Here is a 25,508-nt window from a genome sequence, read left to right on the forward strand (position 1 = left end):
TCACTTCAGTCTTACAAAGTTACTTTTATTTATTAATTGCATTTTCAATAGTTATTTAATCAATAAGATTTCTTAAAAATAAAAATTCTGCTTTCCATAAAATAAAGCAATAGTTAAGTCACTTTTTTCACCTCATTTTCTGAAATGATGTAGAAGCAACAGCACGCTTAGATGAGATAGAATCATCTTCATTTTCATGCAGACGCTTTCTCGTTGTGGCCGACTAAAAGAAAAATGCAGCAGGATGGCTACATTAATCAGGTAAGACAGAGTCCGACTGTTGTATCTGCTACATAATTACAGATGCTGGATAAAATCTCCCTCCTGTAGCCAAAACAGCAGCAAGACTAAATGTTTCTCTACAATGATCTAATATGTGATCTTTCTCGCATAAACACTGACCTTATTCTATTTCCTGCCTCGACTGCCCCCAAGTTTACCTTTAACTACTATTTAAAACAGTGCTAATTAATGTTTTGTAACAAATGTTACAATACCATTTCTAAGCTTTCGTTAACATGAGAATTTTTCTTTGAATATTAAATGTTCATAACTTGAATCCATCAAAATATAATGTTCATGTGTTTAACTTTAAATATACAAATAATCCTTTAAAGCTTAAGATACTGTTCTTTCAATTCAAAGTGTTTTGCCAAAGCACAAAAGTCAGTTCCTTCTATTCAGAAAGCAAGTGAGACAATTAGCAGACCACCACATAAAGTCAAAATGCACACTTCTGTAGTAAGTTCTCCATTTTTTCTGTTTTTCTTATTACAGATTACTTTCAAATCTAGTTTCTCTATGCATCAGGTATTAATCTTCAAATAATCTGTTGTACATACCATTTTTGATGTTTGCGGTGGATTCATAGTGGCACTTGTCTGAGCAAGTAGCTGTTGAAATGTATTCTTCATATTCTCATCCTGTGGAAAAAAATAAGCAGTAAACCTAAGTAATATATGGAATATTTAAGGTGGATCATCAATTAAGGGATGAATGAATAAGTAATGAAAACAAGGGAGTAACTTTTTTCCTCATCATTTAAAAATAATAATCATCATCATATAGTGCTAGGAGAAAGGATCTGTAATGACAGTCCCAGATTACTACAAAAACATTGCAACAGTGTTGTGTCAATTCCTCCAGTATTCTAAGCTTTCAGACAACAGTCCGATCAAAAGCAAGTGATGACTATCCTAAATTGAACACAAATGTGATATAGAATAAAGTAACACTAATTTTGCAGCAATTACATTATGTATGATCAGGACACTGGTCGTTTGAAACATCAGCTTTATTACCCCAGTAAAACTTGGAACGTGCAATTTCTAGAAAAGATGTTCTACCCAAGAGGAATTCTCAAGAATAAACACTCTCAAGGACCTTCAATAGTTACCATCAAACTTTGATCCAACCTCCCCTCCTCCCTCCCACTTCCCCAAAATAAACATCATCCTAACTTGCCCCAGAGTACCATTTTGAACAGGTGGTTTACATACAGTGCTGGTAAGAAAAAAAATAGTTCTGTAGTTCTACAAAGAAGTAGTTTCCCTTAGTAACTACTTAGCTAATACTAGTCAAGCTAAAACTGAACATACAATGTCATTCAATGAAGTGTAACAACACAGAAAGAATAGAATGTACAGGCTAGGAGTTTGTGCAGGTAATTTACTAGTCAGCCTTATCAAAAGAGGCTTTTATCAGGACTTGAGACCTTGCTTTCCCCGAAACCAAGTTCCTTGCTCTTGAAAAACAAGAATTTTGCCTATAGTCTTACATGCTGTTCTCATGACAATTTCCCTTTCTAACTTAGTATTTTCATTTCCACTAGCTTAGCATCATCGGTATTTTGGATTTGGGTAGTTTTTAACCACATCTGAACCTCCACTCCTCCAAAAAAAAGTTGTATACACTAAGAGAAGAACCAGCTAAAATACCCATAATAAAACAACAACTTTCAAACAAAATGTTACATTAGAAGCACTCCACTGTCACATCTACCCTAAGTCCATATAACATATTAAACATTGCAAATGGAAAGTTTCACTTTTAAAAATCAAAATTATTATTGTCAACTGTTATATTATTCATAGAGCATACATATTGCTACACCATTCCCTATTGTGACAAGTTCACTAGACAATACAGTTTATTTACCAGAAGTGGTAAACCAGCAGCTGCTGTTTGGGGAGGGCAAGTGGGAGATACACTTGGAGCGAAGTAGACTCAGGGATGTCATTAGTCTCACTTGTGCATGAACAGGTCTGACTGCAGAAGCATTAAGGGGAAGAAAGGGCAGCATGAGGTAAAGCAGGCTAGCACAAATCATTTCTTAAGTTAGTTTAGCAGAAAGTCAGATGTATTTCAAGAGGAAAAGGCAGCACATAGATTCATTCTGGTTCAGCAGCCAGTGACCAGAGGTGTTCTTAGTCTGTGTTGGGCAACCTCAGGGAAACAGGAAATCGGTGAAAAAAAAAAAAAAAAAAAAAAGACTTATTTGACATTGTATACTCCCTGTTCTAAAAATAAAGTCTCATTCTCTGGTTTCAGCAATTTCTCCAGCAGGAATTTTATTGGAATGGTTACTATGGATTACCTGCAAACCCTAAATCAGACTTCCAAAGCTGAATCAGGTCTTGAAACCTTTCCTGGGACTAAATGAAGTAAGCTGCTCATAGTCATTTAATACAGATCATTTCCTGTGGCTGAGCTTTTGAACAGTGACTGTAGGTTCACCAGCTGAACAACTGATCTGGAACCAAAAACAGACATTTACTCTAAATAGCTGACTGAAGATAAAAGGTGTTATAACTTTGTCCCATTATGACAGCAAAGACTGGGGAACTCAAAGAGAAGTGAATGGGATGTTCACTGGTAGAGGCACAATTAGAAATAAGGAACAACTAGCTTCTAAGGGTTTCAAAAATTTTAACCATTTTTTGGGTGGAAGGCAAGAGGGGAGGTGGATTCTTATTCTAGTCTATGGAGTATTGCAATATCTCCTTTTTTGGTTCAATTACATTCTTGAGCAGTACAGAAAGGTTTTGATGTGAACATCCAATTTATTCTACACCGAATTTGGACTTGTCTATTTTCAGTGTCACGTTTCAACTGTGGCTACCTCTGAGTTGATAGGCAAGATATTTTTTTCACTTACACAACAAACACCTGAGCTTTTCTTCAGCAAACAACCAAAATAATCTTTAACCTTTCACAAGATTGCAGTAACACAGAGGCAGACACAGCAATTAATTGATTGTATGCCTTTGAAATATGTTTTATTAAGAAGTACCTACTTGGTTGACATGGACTTCAGTGAAGTTATAGCTGGAACCTCAGATGACTCATGTAAATACAGGTAAGATATATCCACTGAATAGTACTCAGGTTTAAGTGGCCCACTAAGTTTTAAAGTTTTAGGTTTAAATGAAGAATGGAGTAAACAGCACAGGTATTAAAACACTAATTTGAAAACAGTACTGGTTTAAATAGAGCTGTAGAAATGATGTTTTGTTTTGAGAACATGCATGCTTATCACAGAAACACAGAGTTGAAGGCGTTGGAAGGGACAAAGATCATTGGGTCCAACCCATGGGTCCAAGTTATAATACCTGAAAAATTCTCTAGTGGACCCCAAATCACTAGAGGCTAATATGCACTAGCTGCACACAGAGCGTGAATCTTGTGGATTTTTTTCATACTTCATAAGACAATACTTACAGACAACGCAAGAGGGAGTGGGGAGCCAGTAGCTCCTTCTTACTAATCGCAGTAACAGGATGTAAGCAGCTTTTTTGGTGGTAGTATTCAAGGTGTGTGATATGTAGAACTGAACATATTGGATGTTGGCCTTCCAAGCAAGCAGTGTACATTACCTATAAATAACTGATAGTAGGGGATCATGAAGGGAAACAGCTTAAAGAATGGCATTTGAATGCTGGATGACAATTGGATTTGTGGGTATGATGTCTTATAAAATTTTTTGTCCTGTCTTCAAAAATCAAACATAGCAGTAAGAGCTGCCCCTAAAGGGAATATATAGTCAAGATACTAAGTTTATATATCTCAGTCTTAACTCGTCAAAATCGCTATCATATTTCCCCTTTCCCATTATGCGTATCAGTGATTCTTAAAATAAGCATAGCATTGTTTAACAATAACCTACCCTGCTCAGAATCATAATCAAAATGTAAGAACCTACAGTCGATTAACCCACTGTAGAAGTTACACACAAAATTACAGTAGTAAAATCCAGGAATGACAAGAACTATTTCCTGATGCCCAGCAGTATAATTAGGACAAGTTAATGACTTTCAAACATTTGTCAAACAATTGCATTTTCTGTCTCAGTAAACTGCCAGCTGTTGATTTCTGAGCAATACTGCCTTGCTTCTACCCTGTTTCTTTTGCTCTTTACCTAAGCATCTGTAACTAGCCACTGTTCCCAATGGAGGAATATGAATGGCATTATGCACAGAATAAGTAAGCAGAACATGTTGGCTCAGTTATAGACTACGTGACTTTCTTCAGCCTCCTTAAACAAAATCATCCAAGAAAGCTCATAGGCCCAGTGGTCTCCTCCGGGGTGCCAAAATTAGCAAGAAACTAAAGACCACCTTTCACAAACTTAACTAGACTACAACAGGAGGCAGAGCAAGCATCACCTCCTCCTCAGAGAGTTCCCAAACCAGTGACATTCATTCATGATCATCGTAGTATGAACAGAGTCCTGGATGCCTGCCAGAAAAACTCTGCAATGTTCTGCACTTGAGACAAGGATCTCTGTTCTGCACAGAGACAAGGATCCACAAAAACAAGATGAGGAGGTTGGACTGTTACAATGTTCAAAGGAGGAGATCCTTCCTATCAGAACCACTATCAGACTTGGTCTCTAAAAAAAAGCCGCATCTTGATTCTCATACCTTAAAGAGAAATGTCTCAGAACAGATGTAGAAGCTGCCAGTTATATTAAAAGAAAGTGTTCAGCAGAATACTCCATGTGTTTCTTTGTTTTTTTGCACAGTTAGCTCTGCAGGGAATAAAAGTCTGAAAGCACAGCCTAGCTACACGTGCAGACTAGGCTTCATTTTAAAATGAAAAATTGCAAAGATACAGGATTTTCCATTAAATTCAGAGCAGGCCATGGAGGAAAACAAAGGATGTTGAAGCAGAATCAGACTATGGACAGGATTAGTTTAGTACCAGTGTCCTTCAACAAAAAGAGAAGCCTGTCAACCTCTGCTGCAGAGCTGGCACCACAACCTCCAGCAAAAGCCATCTGGCTGATGGGAAAGAATTACTGGCAGAGAAGTTGACATTAAATAGCACAAGAGACTTGCAACTCGCTGGATGTCATGGCACGCAAGGAATACTTGTACTTATTACTTGTGTTCAACTGTTGATCTAAGTGTTGACCCTGACAGATGTTAGTAAGCTCCAGCTATTCCAAGGTGTTCCTGACCACAGACCATGAGGAGTTCATTGTTAGTATTTACCATGAGGACCACTGAGATCTGATTCTCTGAACATCAAAATCTGTTTCTTTTTTTTTTTTTCCTTACAAAGGAAACACAACTGTTTTGATGGTAAGGCCAGAGATGACAAGACTGGAGGAGTCCTGACATGCTTCTTAGCTAAAGGTGATAGGCTGGAACAGGACCTAGTTTACCTTGATGAAAGAGCTGAGTATTTACAATGCCCATAAAACAGGATCCAGAGTCAAGCACCCATGGGATAGCAAATACCTAAACGAAGAAATGCCTTCTTCTAGCTGGACAGGTGGACAAATTCTATGTAGAATCTGAGTCTGTCTCCCTTACCTGAATACAGGTTACTATCAACTATGAAATATTACAGATTTAGTCTGGGAGAATCATATTACTCAGCATTGTCCTAAGCTGCGTTGAACTATCCTTTACTATAGGGTGATGTAATAAAGATCATGAGACCACAAATCTTTTTTCTCTACAACTTCTTGAGGCTGCTGCCAAGGGTCCTAGCACGGGTAGTGATAACACATTCTAGCAAGGTTTGGGCTGCATTAGGAGGTAAACATACTGCTCAAAAATACCCTCAGCCTGTGCAGAGACAACATACAAACTCACAGGAGCTACATTGCTGTTAGTTAAGCTACAAAGATGATGCAGTATTCAAATAATAAAGAGAAAAGAAAGCAGACATAAAACTAAGTATAGTGTGTTCACTTTGGAGAAGACAGTAATTCATTTTTCTCTGGCTGAAGTGTATGGAAAGATAAAAACTTATATATGGGTAACTTGTGACAAGGTGGAGGGCAAAGGAGAAGTCAAATTAAAAGGGAAATTAAGTTTAAGGTGGGAGAAGGCACTGAACACCATCAAGCAAAGCTACAAGACTAGGAATAGCAGCAACAACAGTTGAAAAGGAACACAGAACTACAAGACTTGAGAAAGCATACCATGCTATAAAAGCAGCAATAGGAGGGGGTTAAGAGCTAACAAAGGCTTTGCCAGGGACAGCAGCCAAGAAAACAAGCACAGCGAAAGACTGAAGGGGAGCTAGCTGCCATTGCAAGAAGAAATAAAAAAAAAAAGAGAACAGGAAGAGAGGAAAATCTTTGTGGTGCAGAGAGTATTTGTTGAGAGAGCAAAGAAGCAAATTTGCTCTGTACACTGCAAAAAAGTCTTACAGCAAGACATACAGCAAGGTACTGCATGATCACCTTGCTTACAGCTGATAAACACTGCAGCAGTCTGTTCAAGATGCTCACTCTGGTTTGAAGTTGTTCAACTGGCAATTTGTGGCTACGGTATCTGGGCTAATGTCATCCTACAAGCTGGGATCTGATGGCTCCTCTTCCTACATGTCATTCACAATGCCAGTGAAACAGAATTCACAGACAAACAGCCTTTTCTTCCCCTCTTCTCTGTCTGAAAGTAGGCAGCAGAATCCCTCTGGTCTTAATACAGCCTGCAGAAACAGTATAGTCAGCTGGCCCGCAGGCAGCAGTGCCTGCCCATAAGAAGCACAAAGTGACAGTTGCTCCTCTGCTGGCTACTGTCAGGGACAGCCTACAGACAGGTGGAATGAAGCTCTAACTTAAGGTAACAGTTCTTATTCCCAAGAAGCTACAGAACTGAAGCTCTTATTGCCCATCACTGTATCCCTGTTATGGTATTTGCCTAAGACACAGGATCAGGTATGCATAGATCTCTGGTGACCAGGGTAGTCACAGTTTGCCTGCTTCCTTAAAGAAGCAAATTACACAGTATTAACAAAACCTCATAAAATTCAGGCTATTGAACTGCCTTTGAATTTACATCAAGGAGTTATCCCTGGAACAAGCCAGCCTTGCTGTACTTTGGTTAAGAGTCTATTCCTACCTGAAGCCAAGGATGGTCTAAGGCTTCCTCTATTGTAGCACGTTTGCTCGGATCCACTACTAACAGCTTCTTCACAAGATCTAGAGCTAAGATGAAAAACAAACAAACAAACAAACAAAAAAAAAAAAACAGTTGATATACAATCAGTAAATTCATTATCTGAAAATAAGTTACACAAGATGCATGCTCCAAAACTACGTGCAGCAGCATGTTTAATAACACTTGATAGCTGTGCCCAAAAGACTGGCTAAGGAGATCACTTTTCTTCTTTCTATGCCCAGAGAGCACTGAGGACTAACCATTTTTCCTTTACATGCACAGGATTCAACACATATACCAAATTGTCAAAATTACTCGTACATTTACTGAACATGTCCAGCATTTATGTTCTGTGCATGCATAGGTAGATCAGCACTTTCCTAAATATGGACATGCAAAAATAGCTTAATTTAGTTTCCTGTTACCAGAGAAATAACAACAGTTTATGGTGTCTTGGAAAGCAGATCATCCATCTGAGATGAGAAAGAAGAGACAAGATATATGCATGTATGCTCAACTTGATCATATAAATTTTACTGTCTTCTGAAACTGCTTAATAAACACTGTGAAAAATAGAGTACTTAAGTCATATTGAATGACTCCTAATCTTCCATAAAGGAATTTTGGCAAGATTTACTTTTCATTGTATCTGATTATTCTGTTACATGCATAATTGGGACTACATAATTTCCATTCCCATATATGTCTGACATATTATTGAATATGCTTCAGGTAATTTAGGAAGCAGTTATATTTGGCAAGTTTATTAGAAATAGAATGATCATACCAGTTATGAGAAACTCTTCTGCATACACAAAGTGGTACTTAAGGCAAATAGTGCAATTATTTTGTGCATATTAAAATGTCCTGAAGAAAAACATGCAGATAGTAACCACCATTTTAGCTTATTGTGCAAAAAAAATAATAATAAAAAAAAAGGCAGACTACTTAGTTTAGAGTGGACCAAATAGTTGACTACACAATTGTGACTGATACTTGATGGTGCTAGTCTTTGCACTCCAGGCTTAAAATTCCACTTAGTTTTTCTCTTTTGGAATTCTAATTCATACATACCCCTTAAATTCCTATTATTTTTGGTTCAACACTTGAAGAATCTTTGAGGTAAAGATCTGTTGACCAGCTTGATAAAGTTAGAAAAGTGAAAAAAAAATGAAAAACAGACCTATGTGCTTAAAACTTCTATATTTTTGGAGTTAATAATGCTAAATATTACTACAAAAGGTACTGGTGGGTAGCATCTCTTCAAGGAAAATGTAATTGTTTGTTGTAATGGTCCAACTCTGAAAAAAAATGTATTAAGAGCCTACTTAACAAATTTAAATATATCAACATGCAACATATCACAGAGGTGAAAAGAAGTTCAAAGAAAACAAAAAAATATGGCAAAAGAGCTAGATATTCTGCTACCTATTGTAATGGAGTCATACCCATGCCTGATACATGTTTCCATTCTTTTGAAATGAATGTATATTCTCCACGAGTGATTTGATCTTTCAGAGATAGTTGAGTGTTTTGCTCATTAAATGGTGGATATCCACACAAGCTATATAAAAAAAAAAGAAAATAAATTAAATAACACAGTTTTTGTCACAGTGAATGCAAAACTAGTCACACATTTTAAAACATCCGCTATCACAGTGTCTTCTACGTGTATACATTTTTAAACACACTTTCACTTCCTACTAAATATACTGAAGTTGCCAAGTCTTGAGCCATGTATGTCACTGACTGCCCAATGAATGTAGCATCTCTGCAATATCTTACCATACAAAAAGAATAACTCCTAAGCTCCAGCAGTCCACAGCTCGGCTGTATCCAGCAGTCCCAAGTGAATTTAGAACCTCAGGAGCAAGATACGTGGGAGTACCACATAATGTTTTCATAAGAGAAGTTTCTCCAAGAATCTTGGATTGTCCAAAATCTGTAATCTTGTATTTAGAAACAGTAACACCACATATTAGGATCGATTGTACTAGAACATATCATATTGTCAGTATACAGCAGGAGGTAACATTAAAGAATATCATGAAAAGGGTAGTTGAAACAAATGGCTTTATAGAATCATCTAGGGTGGAAAAGGCCTTCAAGATCACCTAGTCTATCAGCTTGACCTACTAAGTCCCATCACTAAGCCATACCGCAATCTCACTGGATTGTTCTTGATCCATACAAAAAATATGGCAAAGCCAATTCTCTTATTTTCTCCAAAATAATTCTCCATTATTTTGATATCCATGTATGATCCAGTGGTGTAACTTCACTGACTACAGGAAAAGCTCACTATAAAATACAGGCAAACTGTAACTGTGTTCTCTAAGACTGCAGTTGCCGGTTCTTAGTCACTTGCAGCAGCTCTTGTTTTCTCAAGCATTAAGTTTCCTCTTTTCAAAGCACAGTTCCAGCACAACTGCAAACAAAATTTACCCCAAACATTACTAAAATGTCAGTTAACAACAATTGAGAAGATGAGTAGGGAGAAATATAGAAGAGGATCAGACTTCACCCTAGCAAAAAGCATTCTCAAATGTGGATGTTAATGGGCAATCTGAGAACAGAAGTATTCTCACTTATTAGATGACGCTACTTGAGGACTAAGCATTTCAACAAGAAAATCTGCTCAATGCTTTATATGAAAAATATATTTCCTTCAAAAAACAGCCTGGATATTTGTGGAAATGCTGTCTGAAATTCATATTTATTATTTTTAACAATGTAGCCACATTTAAAGTTGTACTCAATTAAGTGCTGTACAAGGTATTAAGCATAAAATTTCCCAGTTGTTCTTAGATATATGGATTGAACTATCCACAAGAGTAAAATTAAGCATATGAAGAGCATGAAAGTTTTAGGTTACTTCACAGCTTGTATGAGTAATTATAGTTTTTCTGAGTTACATTGTGAGAAAGAGTACTTCTCCTTGAGCAACTACAAATTTAAGTTCCCTTACCTTTATCAGACATGTCTCTTCAGAAGATGAAAGTAACACATTCTCTGGCTTTAGATCTCGGTGTATAATTCCATTGTCATGAAGATACTAGATATATGTTGATACATTTTTAAAACGTAAGCTTTCCAATTTTTCAAATAGCAGTGGCAGGATAAGTGAAATAATTGTTAAGAGACATGTACACATTTAAACCTACACAACTCATGACTTTTTAAAAGCCAAAAAAAGCAACTTAGAAACAATTATGCTTCAATTGTCAATCCACATGCAAGCAGTGTGCGTAAAACTGAAAAGCTGTTAAATCCTTCCCACTCACAGAAAAGCTATACTTCTTTCCTCATGGCAGTAAAACAAGAGAACTAATGACAGGCAAAATTCTGTGTTGCAGAAATTCTGGTTTTCCATCTCTCTCTCTTCCTTCTCTTAGTCATTATTATTGCACAATCATATTCTCATAAATTCAAGTCCACATTTTGGTCTGCAAAGACAATTAAGATATCCATGCTACAACAACCCTTACAATTTTGAGTAATAGTAGGCAAATTTAACAAACACCTTAATTGTCAAAGAGCTGAAGGCTGAAAAAGAGTTCAAAAACTTGGTGATACAACTAGGAAAAATGAATAAGGAGGTGATATAAAGCTGAAGTTAGGTTAAATTACAAAGAATTTTGAAAAAAGTTGCTTCCTTGAGGCAAATGCAGAATTGCTTTCTTATCTGTAGTTTTGAAGCCTACATGCAAAGTCTACTATCTAGTTTTCTACTGGCTCTAAATCTGAGAACAAACTTCTCGTTTCATTAGGAGAGCATTTGATGGCAAGCAAGAATTAAAGTTCAGTCATAAAAGACATATTATGATACAACGAAATCTGTGCTAAAGCTAGAAACAACTAGTAGTTCAAAATATGTGCTAGTGAAGTCTTTGCATTTACATTGAAGGGATGTATAAAGTAACGATACCACTTTTATTACATGACCTGCTATCCCAAAAGCGGAGACGTACACCAGCCTTCTGATCATTTTCATGGCCCTCCTCTAAATTCATGAATTTAGAAGCTTATGTAGCAACTCAATATTTAGTCTTTGAAAATCTATTATATAGAATTAATTTGTTGTCTGCTGAACCACAATGCTCATTCAGGAGTTCATAGTAAGCATCTAAGCACTATTTTTTGCACTGCACTGATGAGTCTTTGCCCATACACTGTAAGAAATCTAACATGATAATCCTGCCATTAGTGTGCACAGCATGTATTACTGCTTTAATCCCTGTTTTGTGTTTGCTTGTTTTTAAATAAGTAAAAGAGTTTAAACCTATTTGGCTGTATTAAGGTACAGAATCTCATTAAACTAACATATTAAGAGTACTGTGTTGATTAATTGTGCAGGTTTCAGAAGTGACAAATGACAGAAAAAATCATCTGACTGACATGCAAATGCATAACCATATTTTTCTTGGTAGAATTCATATTATGTACCTTCACAGCCAGTAGCATCTGATAAAAATACAACTTGCAGGTAGCTTCTTTCATCTTGATTGGCCTTGACACTCTGTCATATAATTCTCCTCCTTCCATCCTAAAACAGATGTCAATAAAACGTCAATATATTACTTCCAAAAGATTAATGTTAGGAGCAGGATTCTTGTTAGACAAGAATGAGACCAAAATAATTTAATTTGGCTATTTTGGCTACAAAGAAAAAATATATTTTAGTTCTGAAAATGAATGAGCAATGCCCTAAACACAGTAAGTACATTGCTGACTAAGGCCTAATCTTCTGAGTCTTCACTACTAAGAGTTCTAAGATTTTTTGATCTACCTCCTAATTATGAGCTCAAAATCAAAGCAGCAGCAATCCACAATAGCAGCAGAGTGGGTTACTATCCAAGGCACTAAGTGCTTTCAAAATATAAAAGGATCCTCTCCTGGTTATCCTAGTTTCTGATTTTAGGAGGTTTCAGATAACAGAACAGAATGGAAGGGGACAACAACAATAACAAAACACAATAAATCCAGAACTATTTATGCTCTTTTTGGTTATGAAAAACATGTCATGCATTTAGTTTCACACTAGTTACTTACAATTCCAAAACAATGTAGTAATCCTCTGCTTCAAAGAAGTTTTTGATCTTGATTAAGCAAGGCTAATAAAAAACAAAAACACAGAAGTAGAACCACTTGTAAAAACTAACTTTATTAACAGTGTATCATCTTAAATTTCCTATTTTAATATAATTTCAACCATGCTAGTTAAATTAACACTTATGTAACTGACTAATGCATCAGGCTTTGGCAAACACTTGAATTCAAGTCTGTTGTCTTCTCCCCTATACCTGTACATATAAAAACATCCAATTCTTGTCATGACTACATGTACAACTCAGCAAGCATCTTTCCATAACCCCGATATTTTCTTTATATGGGATAGTTCATTAATCTATGCAAGCTTTCTCTTTAACTAAAGGTAAGGAAAATCCTGTTTTTGGGGAAGGGCTGTGGGGCAAAATAAAGAGGGGAAAGTGGATAAAAATTCAAAAACTTGCCAGTGGAATCTGATCTTTATATTTGGTTATCTAACGATATTTACAAAACCTGAATCAAGGAAAGATTTCTTCTACAACTATGGTTCAGGTTGAAACCTCCTCTGTGAAATTTCTTCCCAAATTTATGTCTGTTACTCAAGTTTTTAAAACCTTGTATCTGTTAAGACATAGCATACTTAAAAGAAGGGAAAAAAAGTGTTTATTTACTGCAGTAATTATACGCATCCCTTTGTATATTTCCTAACACATAAAATTGATCTTTAATTACTACACTAGGTCAGTGAAGCACAGAAGCACAGTACGCAGCAAAAAGGAGTAAAAATGTACAGTAATACTCACATGATCTATTTTCTTCAATATTTCAATTTCTGTGTTGATATTAAAAGCTGGGTTCTATTAAAAAAATCAAACATCAAAGAGTAGCACAGCAATATTCTGGGATAAAACACTTCAGAAATGAGAGACAGTACCAGAAAAGCCATCATTTCATTTTCCTTGCAATTTTAATGAATATAACAAACAATCTTTTTCAAAAACTGATTAGGTGCCTTCTGTGAATTAACTGAATAGACTGCTTTTATTATTTGTAGAAAAATATTGCTCTGGACATGTCATTTCACTGCAGGTTAGAAATCTTCACCTAATTTCCAACCTAAAAATTTTGGCCAGCATATTGCAATACTGTCCTTTTAACAGCTTCCCTCCCTCTAAGATGCTTCCCATGTGGGCTACCGCTAAAACTAAATGCTACTCAAACTTAGTCTTTAGCAAGAAAAAAATAAACAGAATCTTTTAATCTCTCTGTGTGGCTTAGGCTCAACTCATGAAAGCAACCCAGCAGGCTTTTTTATTCTTCTTCCAAACCAGATCAATAGTTTTTGAATACACATTACCAAATCTGTATACATTACAGATGCACTCCTATCTCTGTTTTGTACAATGACATTTCTTAGCAAATATAACTCATAACAGCATATCTTAAACTTTGTTTAAAATGTTCCAAAATTACATTTTGCAATTTTCAATCAGATTAACGTCATAAATTCATCTGAAAATAACTCTACTTCTTCACATGAACCAACACAGATGTAGATGATAGAAATTGTCACTGATCTTGTATTTAATCTTGCACTACTAAACATTATCTAACTCCCACTACTCCAGCATACAGAAGTTTCTGTTCTTCATACATGATACTGCAATCTTCCTTTCTGTCAGCGTAGATCGAGTCAGTGGCAAAGAGCTGAATTACCATATTCCCACTATTCGTGGTATCATTTGTACATCTCCAAACTTAGTAGTAAGGAAGACTAACCTCAAGACAAATCCTCTGAACTTCCATCAGTAACTTCTCTTCCATTCTGTAATTCTGCTCCTAGTAAAGCCTCATAGCACCCTTTCCTCAGCAAGACACCCTCCCATCTTAGTATTTTTGTCCTTGCAGAAGTATTTTCCAAATTAAGTAGTAGTTTCCTTTACTGCACCCTATGAAATGCTTTGTCAGTTTGAACAGATTCCGTGTATTGTATCTGTACACTCTTTTCTCAAAGAAATTCATAAGGTTACTCCAACCTATTTTAACTTATGTAAGTTGTGCAGCTGTGGGTTTATTAAACTTTTCCAATCACTTTCAACCTCTATTTGTATTTTTTTCTTAAAAGTTCATCTTATACCCCTTACATAAAATTAACATTAGAGTAATAGATTTGAAGTTGCTCGGATCTCTCTCTCATGTTAGAGTACAGCCACTTGGCTTGTTCTTAAGTCTCAGGCTTCTGCTGTGACTAGACACATTAAAAGCCTTTCCCAAAAGGCTTCATACAATTTTATTGAAGAGTGTTATGATGGAATATGCAACAAAATTAGCAGAGCTTATAAATCTTTGGTCAGACTGCACTAACAATGTAACTTTCTGGTATATTTTGGGACATACACCCCACGGGACTCCCCCCTACACACACACACTTTGTGATACCACATTAACAAGCAGTCCTGAAATACTGAAATGTGGTCAAAGAATAAGAACAAGTATTTTCTAGGGTACTGTATATATTCTGTAAGATCAAAAGACATTTGGAAATTATACACAGAAGACGTTAAGTCAGAAAATCCTCTAATTGAAGAGAGGATTCAGAGAGAGGGAGTCAGAGAGAAAGGTTACCAAGTATTCCAAGCCCACTGCAAGATGGCCAAAAGACAGAAAAATAAATACTTACTGCCTCTCTAATACCACTTGCCATAAACTTCCGTTTATTGATTATCTTTACTGCAACTTTGTTACAAGTGCTCTTCTCAAATGCCAGTTTGACTTCTCCACAGGCACCACTACCATGAAAGCACAGCTATGTTAATCCTTACAAATACAATTCAAAACTGACATAACAAGTATAGACAAATGAAATGAAGGCATTTGCCTAAAGAAGGCTACACACAATTGGAGGCTGTTACTTTCCAACTTTCTGAATATTACAGGTTGTCCAAAACTATCTCAGAAAGCATTCAATAGTTAAGAAGTGTATTTAAGGAGTGAGTGATGTCAAGGGCCCTATTCAAAAACATGGGAGTAAATACATACAGCAAATGATCTGTTTGTACAAAGGGTACCAATGGATATCAAACAGAAGCTGTGACAGCATTTCCCCCACACAAATGTAGAACTTAATGAGAGTTCTCTCCAAACAGGACTGCACAAATGTGAAAAACAGGTACTTATTATTTTTAATAAGCAGCAGTTTTATCACTGAAATAAATCCTTGTATTTTGCACTCAGATTTGTTTCTGTTTAACTGTTCTCTTATAAATTCTTCACCAGTGGCCAAAACAAAGATTTGTCAACATCTAAAATAGCCTCTCCTTTTTCCTGAAAATAGCCTTTGTCATTAGCCTGAAGACTCCAACAGTGATGTTGTATAAGGCTATATTTGGACATAAAGCTCTTTCTCCTACTTCCTATTACTGATAACATGAATACACAAATTAAAAAACTTGCTAACAATCTACAAACTTGATTCTCTTCTAAAGAAAAACTTGGGTTTCACGATTACTAGCAGGTTGTAAACCCAAGCCAACTAGAGGAATAAAGCCAAAATCCCCATTTAAGCTGTTGTATAGAACAGGTTTACGCAGATGTTATCATACTTTTCTTTTTATTATTATTTGAAACTTGTTTAATTGTTTAACAGATGAAACAGAGCTATAATCCAGTGAAAGGATTTTGCTTTTATGGTCTAAATTTGAAAGAATAGTGTGCTATAATTGGGGAAGAAATAAAGGAACAGTTTATCACATTTCAAATTTATTGTCGCTACTGCTACTTGGCCTTTAACGAAATAATTCCTTCTACTTCTACCAATGATGTTAAACATAAAACCAAAGGTAATTTTGTAGAATTTTTGAAAGAACTAAATTTAAGAAATGCTGTACATCAAAGCAAACAGTAGATAAAGCAAGAGACATAACAGAATATTTTAATATAGTGCTTTAAAGTAACTATTAAGATGCTCATCATTAACACTTGTTATTCCAGTATTCTTCTGAAAAAACTTCACACTAAAAATCAAAGTTTTCAGATCCCAGTTTCCTCCTTTTAAATGTAAATATATGTAAATATTATTGCATGTAAAAAAAATAGACACAGTTATAAGACAGAAAAAAACGTTACTTTGAAGTCTTGAGCAATTAGTTCAGTAATCACATAATCAACTGCTTTAAAGCATCTTCTATTTCTGAACACACAAGCACAAATACTGCATTCATCTGCATTTTCAGTACTCTGGTATTAATAAATGCAGTGTGCCACAAAGTGTTTTAGGCTGAATCTGTTTCAGAGAGACACCTTACCTCTGGGGTAAACAAAGTATGTTCTAAGTATCAGCTTTAGAGCATTCACATAAAGTGAAGCAATTAAGGAAATATACTGGTTCATGGTCTTTCTTAACTTACACACCAGTTGTTAATCAACAAAATACTTTTAACTGCAGCCAGAAAAGCATTTGTCTGTAGGATCAAGTCTCACTGATTCACAGCAGTTAAAATGTTTCCTGCCAAAGAGATTCTCAGTTAGATATTTGTGCTATATTTTAAGTGGTATAAAGGGGCAAGAACAAAAGAATAGGATGCTTCATTTTCATTAAAACTCCACAATAGTAATTAAACCACTTATCACAAGCTATTAGTTTGGTCCCAGATATCCTTGTACTGACCCCAGGAATCTCAGTTAAATCAAAGCATTTCAATTCTTATCAAATTGATTTGCTGCATGTAACAGTCAAAATATAAAAACATCAGGAACAGTACCTGATGACTCTTATGTAAAACACTTTGAATATTTGTAGGATTGTAAAAACTAAAACAGCAGCTCAGTTAACATTGCTAATAATTCTAGCACAAGGTATTGAAAACAGTAACAAAATTAGCACTTCATATTGCTGAAAAGATGCTTACCTTCCCAAAGTCTTTGACATGATATATTTCTCTCTGAATTCTCTAGGAAACACCAACTGATCATCCACCATAAGATCAGAAAATACAAACACTAGGAAGATGAGTGGAGATCATTTTCCTGTTATTAACTTCAAAATAGTTATAATGAATAACTATACTTTCTGAGCTTTTATAGTCAACAACATAACTAAGCAAATGCTGCCTGCTAGAAGCAAAACAAATATTAAAAGATTAGACAATTAAAAATATATATGAAAAAAGTCAACTGATTCTACAAATTACACGAGCAATGGGTTAAACAAGGTGCTGTCATTACTGGAAAATGGTATCTTTGGTATAAGCTTCACAACACTGCTTAATCAATTAACACAACATTTAAGGACAAAATAGCCAACCATGTCAGCTTCAGTGAAGGCTTTTTGTTAAGAAAGCAAAAGCAAAGAAACAAGCCCTAAACCCTCCTAATTTTTAAGAGTTTTGTTTTGTTTAAATTATTATTATTATTACTTACAAATATCTTACTATACACAATCTTGTAATTCCCTGTTTTTTCCTTTCTTTCCTTGAATAGTTTATTTCCCCTCCCTCCCGCAACACACACAGAGCTACTGAAGGAGTTACAAAAATAGAAAAACAACTATAAAAGTTTATACTCTGGTAAGGTGGTTCCTTATGCAGCTTCTTTTAATTATTTTTTTTTTTTTACTTTTATTTTTTTTTAGGATTGAGGTGGATATGGAGAATTTTATGCAAGTACAGAAACATCATAGCTATATTCTCAGCTGTTATTTTAGCTGTACAGTATTCACAAAGAAGCTCAACTTGCAAAGAATATATTCAAATTATTGTAGAAAGGACCTCTTGATCAACACAGGAGGAATCTACATGTTTTACAGTATATTTTACCCTTATTAGTCTGAATAGACAGTGCAATTTCAGAGTTGTGAGTCAATGGAAGTCTCCTCCCTTTTCCAATAAGCTCTCTATTAATGAAAGTTCCATTTGCACTGTGATCTTCAATATAGGCAACATAGGATTTTTTTGGACCCATTTCCTATGAGAGAAAAAAATCAGGTAGGTAACAAAAGGAAAAAAAAAAGAACTTTATAGTAATGACATGACAGACTGTAGAAATTTACTATTGTTGGCTCAGAAAATCAGACTAAGGTTATTTCATAAACCTGGTAATGGAGCATTGCCAAGTGTCCTATTAAAGCAATCCACATTGAAGGTATGTAAATTTTGATTTCATTAGGAGCCCTGCCAAAGTCAATCCCTGCTAACATGAAGAAAGACAGTTAAACCTTTTTAGCACCTACCCTAAAAATTCGGAAGTGCTTCTTGCTATAGTTTTGGTAGAATCCAGTCTCGGACAATCCTAGCTTTGAAAAACTATAATCACAGCTTTTGTCTCTTCCAAACCAGTATTCATCATTCACACAATCTGCAGAGAAAGGGTATGCAAATTGGAGAGAGAACACAGAATTGCAGTAAGTTACTAACTATGGCACTATAGAATCATGTCAAACACTACTAAGGAGGATAACAAAGACAGGTTTCTTCAAGTTTACTTGTCTTAATTCAGACAAAACACTATGTACTGTCAATACCTTACATTTTGCCACAGTGTAATTTTATTCTCTGTATTAATAGTATAGTTTTCCATTCACCTTCATCAATACCTAGAGACTTATATGATGTATAAACAAAAACTATGAAATGGAAAAATAAGCAAGTAGCAAAGAACATGAGTACTCCAGAATTCCTCTAAAATCTCCTACAAGTCTATGAAAACTGTGTATCTAGGTACTCAATGTAAACTTTGGGATGTAGCATGGAACACAGAATTACTGCAGAAGTTGCACACTTGTACTTAAATCTGGTTGTACATGATCTGAAGATGACACTGCTCCCTACCAAGCTGCTCGTAACTTTTTTTTTAAGGTGCTACAAACAAACTGGGAGATGCATTGTAGTAGTTACATACCACAATTGCTGAAACCTTTTCCAAGTGCAAAGAGTCGACCCCAAGGCTGAGGAACAACCTCTTCAGGTTCCTGATCCTCAGGAATTGATGGAAGCTCTTGAGTGGGCACGGTGTCCAAAGAACTGAGGGTCCCAGAACTTGAGGATGACTGGCTAGCACTCTGTGATGCACTAGAAGAGGAACTGGTACCACTCTGTGACTGTTGGGCACCTTGAGACTGCTGCACTTCATTTCCAGTCTCTCGAGACATGTTGGCTTCAAAGAGAACATTTAAAAACCACTTACTACAGCAAAGTAATATTGACAAACTTTCATATACGGTCCCATTATCATACAAATCTATTTCCAGTCTTCAAATAAGACTCTCAACCAAAGCTTGCATGTGTGTTTGCATATATTTAAATATCCCCCAAAATGTGTAATGACTTTTTGTTTTAAAAAAGTATGTAGTGCTCCCTCTACCGGTTCTAAAGCAAGTTAAATCTTATTCTCAGATTTTCACTAAGGGTCTTCAGAACTCACTTGATTTCACAAATACTTGGGCAACAGTCTCTGACAAAGCACTCCTCAACAAAGCAGTAACCATTACAGTTCCCCAAACACAGGAAAAAAAAATGAAAAGGAAAAACTAACTATAAAGCAAAAGTAGTTGACGTGGAAGGCACTCAGCAGACTTATCCCACACGCAAGCCTATCTGGTGTCTTGGCTGAGTATTCCTTTAATATAGGTTATAACTTACAAGCTTTCACACCCATCTTTCAAACAGGTTCTATTCGTGATTTTATTCACCGAACAGTCACACCTATGCATAATGTATGGAATGTTTATGTACAAAACTCTGTCAGACTGCACACCCCTAGAAGCTGCTGTTAGAGACAGCAATGGCTTCTCCCTGCCCTGCTACCATTGGAATTTAGAGTGGCAGGTTGCCTTCCTCCCCACTGAGGAAGCACAACCCGCCAGCCCATTTGCCTTTAGCCAGCTTTCTCCAACAGCATCCATTTAATTGCACAAAGGGGCCATTACACTGCCCGCTAATCTTCCCAAAGGATGCTTCCATCATCTGAGGTCATTTGTGCTAACCCGTCAGCTTGCTGTCTCAGTGTATTAGCGTATCTTGGGGTTTATTTGTTCGTTTACTTTTAAGCTGGTTGCCATCCAGCTTCACGCGTAATTCAGCTAGCACACAAAGCAGCCTCCTCACCGACGCGCTACAACACCGTCCTGGCTGCTTTTTGCATACACGTTCCAGCGCTCGGACGCAGAGGCAAGGCCCGCAGCCTCGAGCACACGCAGCCCGCTCCCGGCAGCGCGCTGCTGCTGCGCCGAACGCCCCTCGGCGGCTTCACCGGAGGGCGGCCGAGCCAGCGGGCAGGAGCGAGCCGGAGCCGGGCAGCAGCGGCCGCCTCGCGGGGCCCGGGACGCTCCGGCGCCAGGCGGAGCCCGCGGGACGCGGCCCAGCAGCCGCCGCGCAGCGCCGAAGCCGCTCCCGTCAGCGCCTGCACCCTTCTCGACCCCCTCCCCGCCGCACCGGAGGCAAGGCCGGGCCGGGCGCCGCGGAGCCCCCGGAAGCCAAGAAAGGCGAGGGCGGGGGACGGCCGCCGGCCCCGAGGCCGCGCTCCGGCGGCGCCGCGCGAGCGCCGCAGCCCCGCTAATGCGGCTGAGGGTCCCGCACGAACCTCCCGGGAAGGGCGAGGGCGGCGGCCGGGGCCGGGCCGCGCCCGGGGCCGCACTCCCGAGTGGCGCAGCCCGCTCCGCGCGACCTCCCCGCCGCCCGGCCCAGCGCGCGCGCGTCCCGCCGGCGCTCGCTACGAACCGGGCCAATGGGGACCCGGCCGGGCGCGCGGGGCTGCTGGGAGCTGTAGTCTGCAGGGATGCAGGCGGCGCTGCGGCAGCATCTCGGCGGGGCGCGGTGGGCGCTCCGCGTTTCCGAGGCGGCCCTGCGGCCTCGCTGCGTCGGGCCGGCCTCTCCCCCGGCCCCGCGCTGTTGGAGCTGCGGCGGTCCCGTCCCTGGCGCCGCGGGACTGCCTCATTTCTGCCCCGGCTGCCGGGCCCTGCAGCCGCCGGGGCCCCGGCCTGACCTCTTCCGCCTCATGGACTGGTGAGTGCCGGCGGGGCGGCCGGGGGCGCAGCCGGCCGCGGGCCTCACGCCGCCTTCTGTCGCCCGCAGTGACCGCTCCTTCCGCCTCGACGTGCAGCGGCTGCAGCGGCGCTTTCGGAGCCTGCAGCGCGCCCTTCACCCTGACCGCTTCGGCCAGAGGCCGCCGGTGAGTGCCCGGCGGGCCTCGTCTCGTCGCGTCGCCCGCCTCAGCGCCGGCCGCCCTCAGCCCCCGCGCCCCGTTCCCCGCTCAGCGCTGCGGCGGGGCTTGGCGGCACGGCTCGCCGGGCCCTGCGGGAAGGAACGCCAGCCGTGTGCCTGGGGACTTCTAGGTTTAGTTCCTGAGGAACTTAGAAGAGGCTTCTGCTCACGGACTTGTTGTGGAGGATGATGAGAAGGTGCTGCTGAGGTTCTTGTGATCTTCGTTATGTGATGCGACAAAGCTTACAACTCCAGATAGTTTTCTCCCCGTTCTTTTTAGTTCTGTTAAAAATCAACTTTCCATTTTACGTTCGTTTGTTACGGGAACGTTGTTTCTATGCAGGCGACAAAGGGTAATCTATTTTGCCCCTTCTTACTAATTTGTTAATAAGCGTTATTTATCTTCCGTTTGCAGAAAGAACAGCACTACTCAGAGCAACACTCTTCTTTGGTTAACAAGGCCTATCAAACCCTCCTGAATCCTCTCAGCCGCGGCCTCTATCTAGTAAGGAGTCCACTACATCCAATATCAATGGTCCATAGTCCATTATCAATGCACCTATAACAAGTCGTAGTGGTAATGCAATGAATCAATTTTGTAAAATTCCTGTGATACTATCATTCACATGCTAATTTGTGTTCCCCTGAAGAAGAAACAGGATTACCATGGATTTAAAAAAAGCTTGTCTGAAAGTTAATCATCCTTCCCGCTATTTTAACACATTAGTGATCATTATAACCTCATTCCCTGCTTCTGCCATGCTTATTTGTTACCTGCTTCCTGGTTGTTACCTGCTTTGGCCTTTGGCAGCTTTTGTTATATTTTCCTGCTTTAGTTAACTGCTGATTTTTATGGACCACCTATGGAGTGTTTTTTAAGACTTAAGATTTTAAGGCTGACCTGGCTTTACGCAGATTTCATGGAATAAGCTTAAAAAACAGAAATTTATCGATAAGAAGCCTTGCTAAAAGACTTAATATTCAAGAAAATCTTTCACACTGAAATAAATTTGAGAATGTTTCTAAATTCCCCTTTTCTCCACCAGCTGGAGCTGAATGGAGTAGAACCAGCACAAGAGACAGACTGTGATGCAGATTCAGAGTTTCTCACGGAAATCATGGAAATCAATGAGAAATTAGCAGAGTCTAAAAATGAGGATAGCCTTGAAGAAACTGAAACTTTAATTAAAGGTAGGTTGAGATCTGACAGTTCTGTACAGAATGAATTTATAATCCTGTATCTTGTGTAATATGGAAGTGTCTGAAGATTCTTAAGTTATTCAGTTTATTTATTTTAGTACCCTTGTCATTAAATTATTCTAAGTCTCGAACTGACTTGCTGTAAGAGCTTTTATTTTTCCCCAAATAAAAATGTCTTTACCAATTTATGCCACTTAAAATCAAATCTGGCTCAGGAAAATCTAAATAACAGTACCTATTCTGATGACAAAATAGGTATATTTATTGACTATAAAAAGAAACTTCTCATTCAACCTCCACCAGATCAGGGCAAGTAGATTGCTCTAAAGGAAAGAACCACTCAAAATAAAGTTTATTAAAATACCTGACTGCACACATGAAATAATTTATTAATTTATTCAGGTATTTTATTATTTTCATCTTCTTCAACTTAGCAAACATTATATTGATTATTGTTTTTATACGAACAACTTCCTTGTTTATATTGTTGATAACCAAAACATTGGGTTTCTTGCTATGTTTAATTCTTTACAATAACAAGAGCATGCCAAAAGCAACAAGAATTACTAGAATAAAAACTAAGTAGAAAAGAAGCAATTTAATAGTAGGTAGATTTCTGGGAAGCTAGTGAACACATTGAGTGAGGCATTGCTGTCTGTAAACCTGTCTAAATAAAGGAGTACATTTGAAATGATAATAAAAATAATCGCCAGCAATAATATGGGAAGCCTTCTCGTCTCCCAGAAGACTATGATACTAGTAATTGTTTCCCACCACAGCCAGAATGCATTGGTATTAAATATACTGAGTATGTAACAAAATCTGAATAATTTGTTTTACAGTAAAACGAGAAGAATTGACCAAAGAGGTGACCGCAGCTTTTGAAAGAGGTAGCTATTTTAATCAAGTATTTAGTCGCCATATATATGTTATGAATGCTTAAGAAAAGCCATGTTCTCCTTTTTCATTTTCTGAACTACTGAACAGAAATACTGTATAAACAATTGTTCCTGTTTGATGTTTAAAAATAGATGCTTCTAAGCTTGACCTTTTGATTCAGGAAACTCAGGACCTCACATTTGTATTTGAACTTTTTTTTTTAGTTTCAGTTAATTCCATTCACATCAAAATGACCACTTTAAACAGGAGCACAGTCATTAAGAATTTTTGTTTGTTTGTTTCTCCTAATACTGGGAAGGACAGACTTTTCTCATTCAAATTTATGGCCTATTTGATGTTTCAAACTTGAGTTTGGGGAGATCTTGTTCTGCGGACTTGAAGCTGTCAACAAAATAGTCAATGCTTTTCTTTGCAGTGGAAGTCTGGAGTGCCTACCACTGAAGCCATATAGCAAGACAGGATGCAATGCCCCATTTAGTCTAAGGTATTAGGGCCTTCCTCCACAGTAATCAACGTAACTTTATTCCACAACCAATTAACGGGCAGGAGCTTGAATCATTTCAGACAACACTTTTACACTGGGAAGACCACTTTTTATTTTTCTCCTCAGTCTCAGAGTTCTTTTACTGTTGGTTTATGTAGTGTGTGCTGCAATTGTAAAACATCAAATGAAAAGTAGTAGCAGCTAGGCCTGCACGTGAGGAATTATAACTTTATAATATGCCATTCTTTGTACTGTGAGATTTAAGGACTTCATCTGTTCTTGTTAGTAGGTGATAAACCATCTTTCCCCTCCAATTACTTGCTCTGTTAAGAAACAGTTGTTTCAGTATCAGTTTGGAATTGCCCTTGTCTGTATCAGAGTGCTATGAATCTTGCATTTTTCAGTGATGGTAGTTGGTCTAATTATATGCGTTCCCCCATTCTCGAAATGTCTGTATGGTCTTTATACTTAAAATTCCTCAGTGGCTACACCAATACTATAGCCACTTTACAGAAAAGTCACATTTCCTTTCTCAATTGTATATTTTTACATGTTTTGTGGAACACCTCAATTAAGGTGTTCCAAAACCTTTGAAGATGGAAATAACAGACACCATGTTTTTAATAGTATATGGGTTCCCAGAGCTTTTGCAGTTCTTAGTTCTGAAACAATTGCTGTCAATGAAATCTTGAGATCCATTTTGAAAATGAAAACTCAGTCCTCCCTCTGTAAATCAGTAATTTTTTATTTCATTTCAGATGATCTTCAAGAAGCTAAGAAGCTTCTAGCCAAAATGAAATATTTTGCAAACTTAGAGGATAAACTAAAGAACAAGAAGATGCCTTCCTGATACTGCCTCCTTTATCATTAAGAGTTAATGTTATTTTCAATTAAACATCTGATTTAGTAACCAAAATCAGAAAAATGGTGTTCGCCTCCTACATTTTTCTTAGTTTTAATGCTGAGAGAAGGAAGACAGAAGAAACTCAGCGCTTACCGTAGCACTTATTTAAGTACAGATGGAAGCAGGAAATGTTTACAGCCAGAAAAGTGGTAACGAGTAAGTTAACAGTACTGTTCTAGCAGAGTTACAGGTATAGAAATGATTTTCAGAGAGACACACATAAAAACAGTATGCAATTAAGATTTCTTTTGATTACTAAAATGTGAAGAGTTTATTTTAAGTTGAGGAAAAGTCCTTCATGAAATAATGAAGATTAAACAGAACGCTCATTCAGCAGGCCCTTCAAGCTCTCTTAGTCTCATTGTATGTGTTCTATC

At 37.9% G+C, this 25,508-nt stretch overlaps 2 protein-coding genes across 9 annotated transcripts; one reads left to right on the forward strand and one right to left on the reverse strand.

The window, feature by feature from the left end:
* Positions 1–4: 4 nt before the first annotated feature.
* CHEK2 (checkpoint kinase 2) lies at positions 5–21,452 on the reverse strand. 8 transcript variants are annotated; one of them, XR_014698726.1, is made up of 17 exons: positions 21,161–21,452; positions 19,344–19,598; positions 18,676–18,800; positions 18,263–18,410; positions 17,357–17,447; positions 15,130–15,238; positions 13,253–13,306; positions 12,453–12,514; positions 11,847–11,946; positions 10,369–10,455; positions 9,186–9,349; positions 8,849–8,964; positions 7,362–7,447; positions 6,701–6,948; positions 2,597–2,752; positions 843–923; positions 5–223 (listed from the first exon to the last, which is right to left on the reverse strand). XR_014698726.1 is itself a non-coding variant. In XM_084538764.1 (15 exons), the coding sequence occupies exons 1-15, from the start codon at positions 21,375–21,377 to the stop codon at positions 128–130; spliced, it is 1,791 nt and encodes a 596-aa protein (XP_084394890.1). In that variant the 5' UTR covers positions 21,378–21,452; the 3' UTR covers positions 5–127. The 8 variants fall into 8 exon arrangements, 4 of the variants coding, with proteins under 4 accessions (XP_084394890.1, XP_084394891.1, XP_084394892.1 ...); XR_014698728.1 differs by lacking the exon at positions 6,701–6,948 and adding an exon at positions 3,721–3,885 and having other exon boundaries at positions 192–223; XR_014698727.1 differs by lacking the exon at positions 6,701–6,948 and having other exon boundaries at positions 192–223.
* HSCB (HscB mitochondrial iron-sulfur cluster cochaperone) lies at positions 21,450–25,143 on the forward strand (the record flags this gene model as incomplete). Its single annotated transcript, XM_084539248.1, has 5 exons — positions 21,450–21,611; positions 22,059–22,148; positions 22,690–22,834; positions 23,686–23,733; positions 24,986–25,143. Coding segments are annotated over 5 exons (537 nt in total), but the record flags the coding sequence as incomplete, so codon positions are not given.
* Positions 25,144–25,508: the final 365 nt, after the last annotated feature.

This window comes from Aythya ferina, assembly GCF_964211825.1.
Source record: "Aythya ferina genome assembly, chromosome: 17".
NCBI lineage: Eukaryota > Metazoa > Chordata > Aves > Anseriformes > Anatidae > Aythya > Aythya ferina.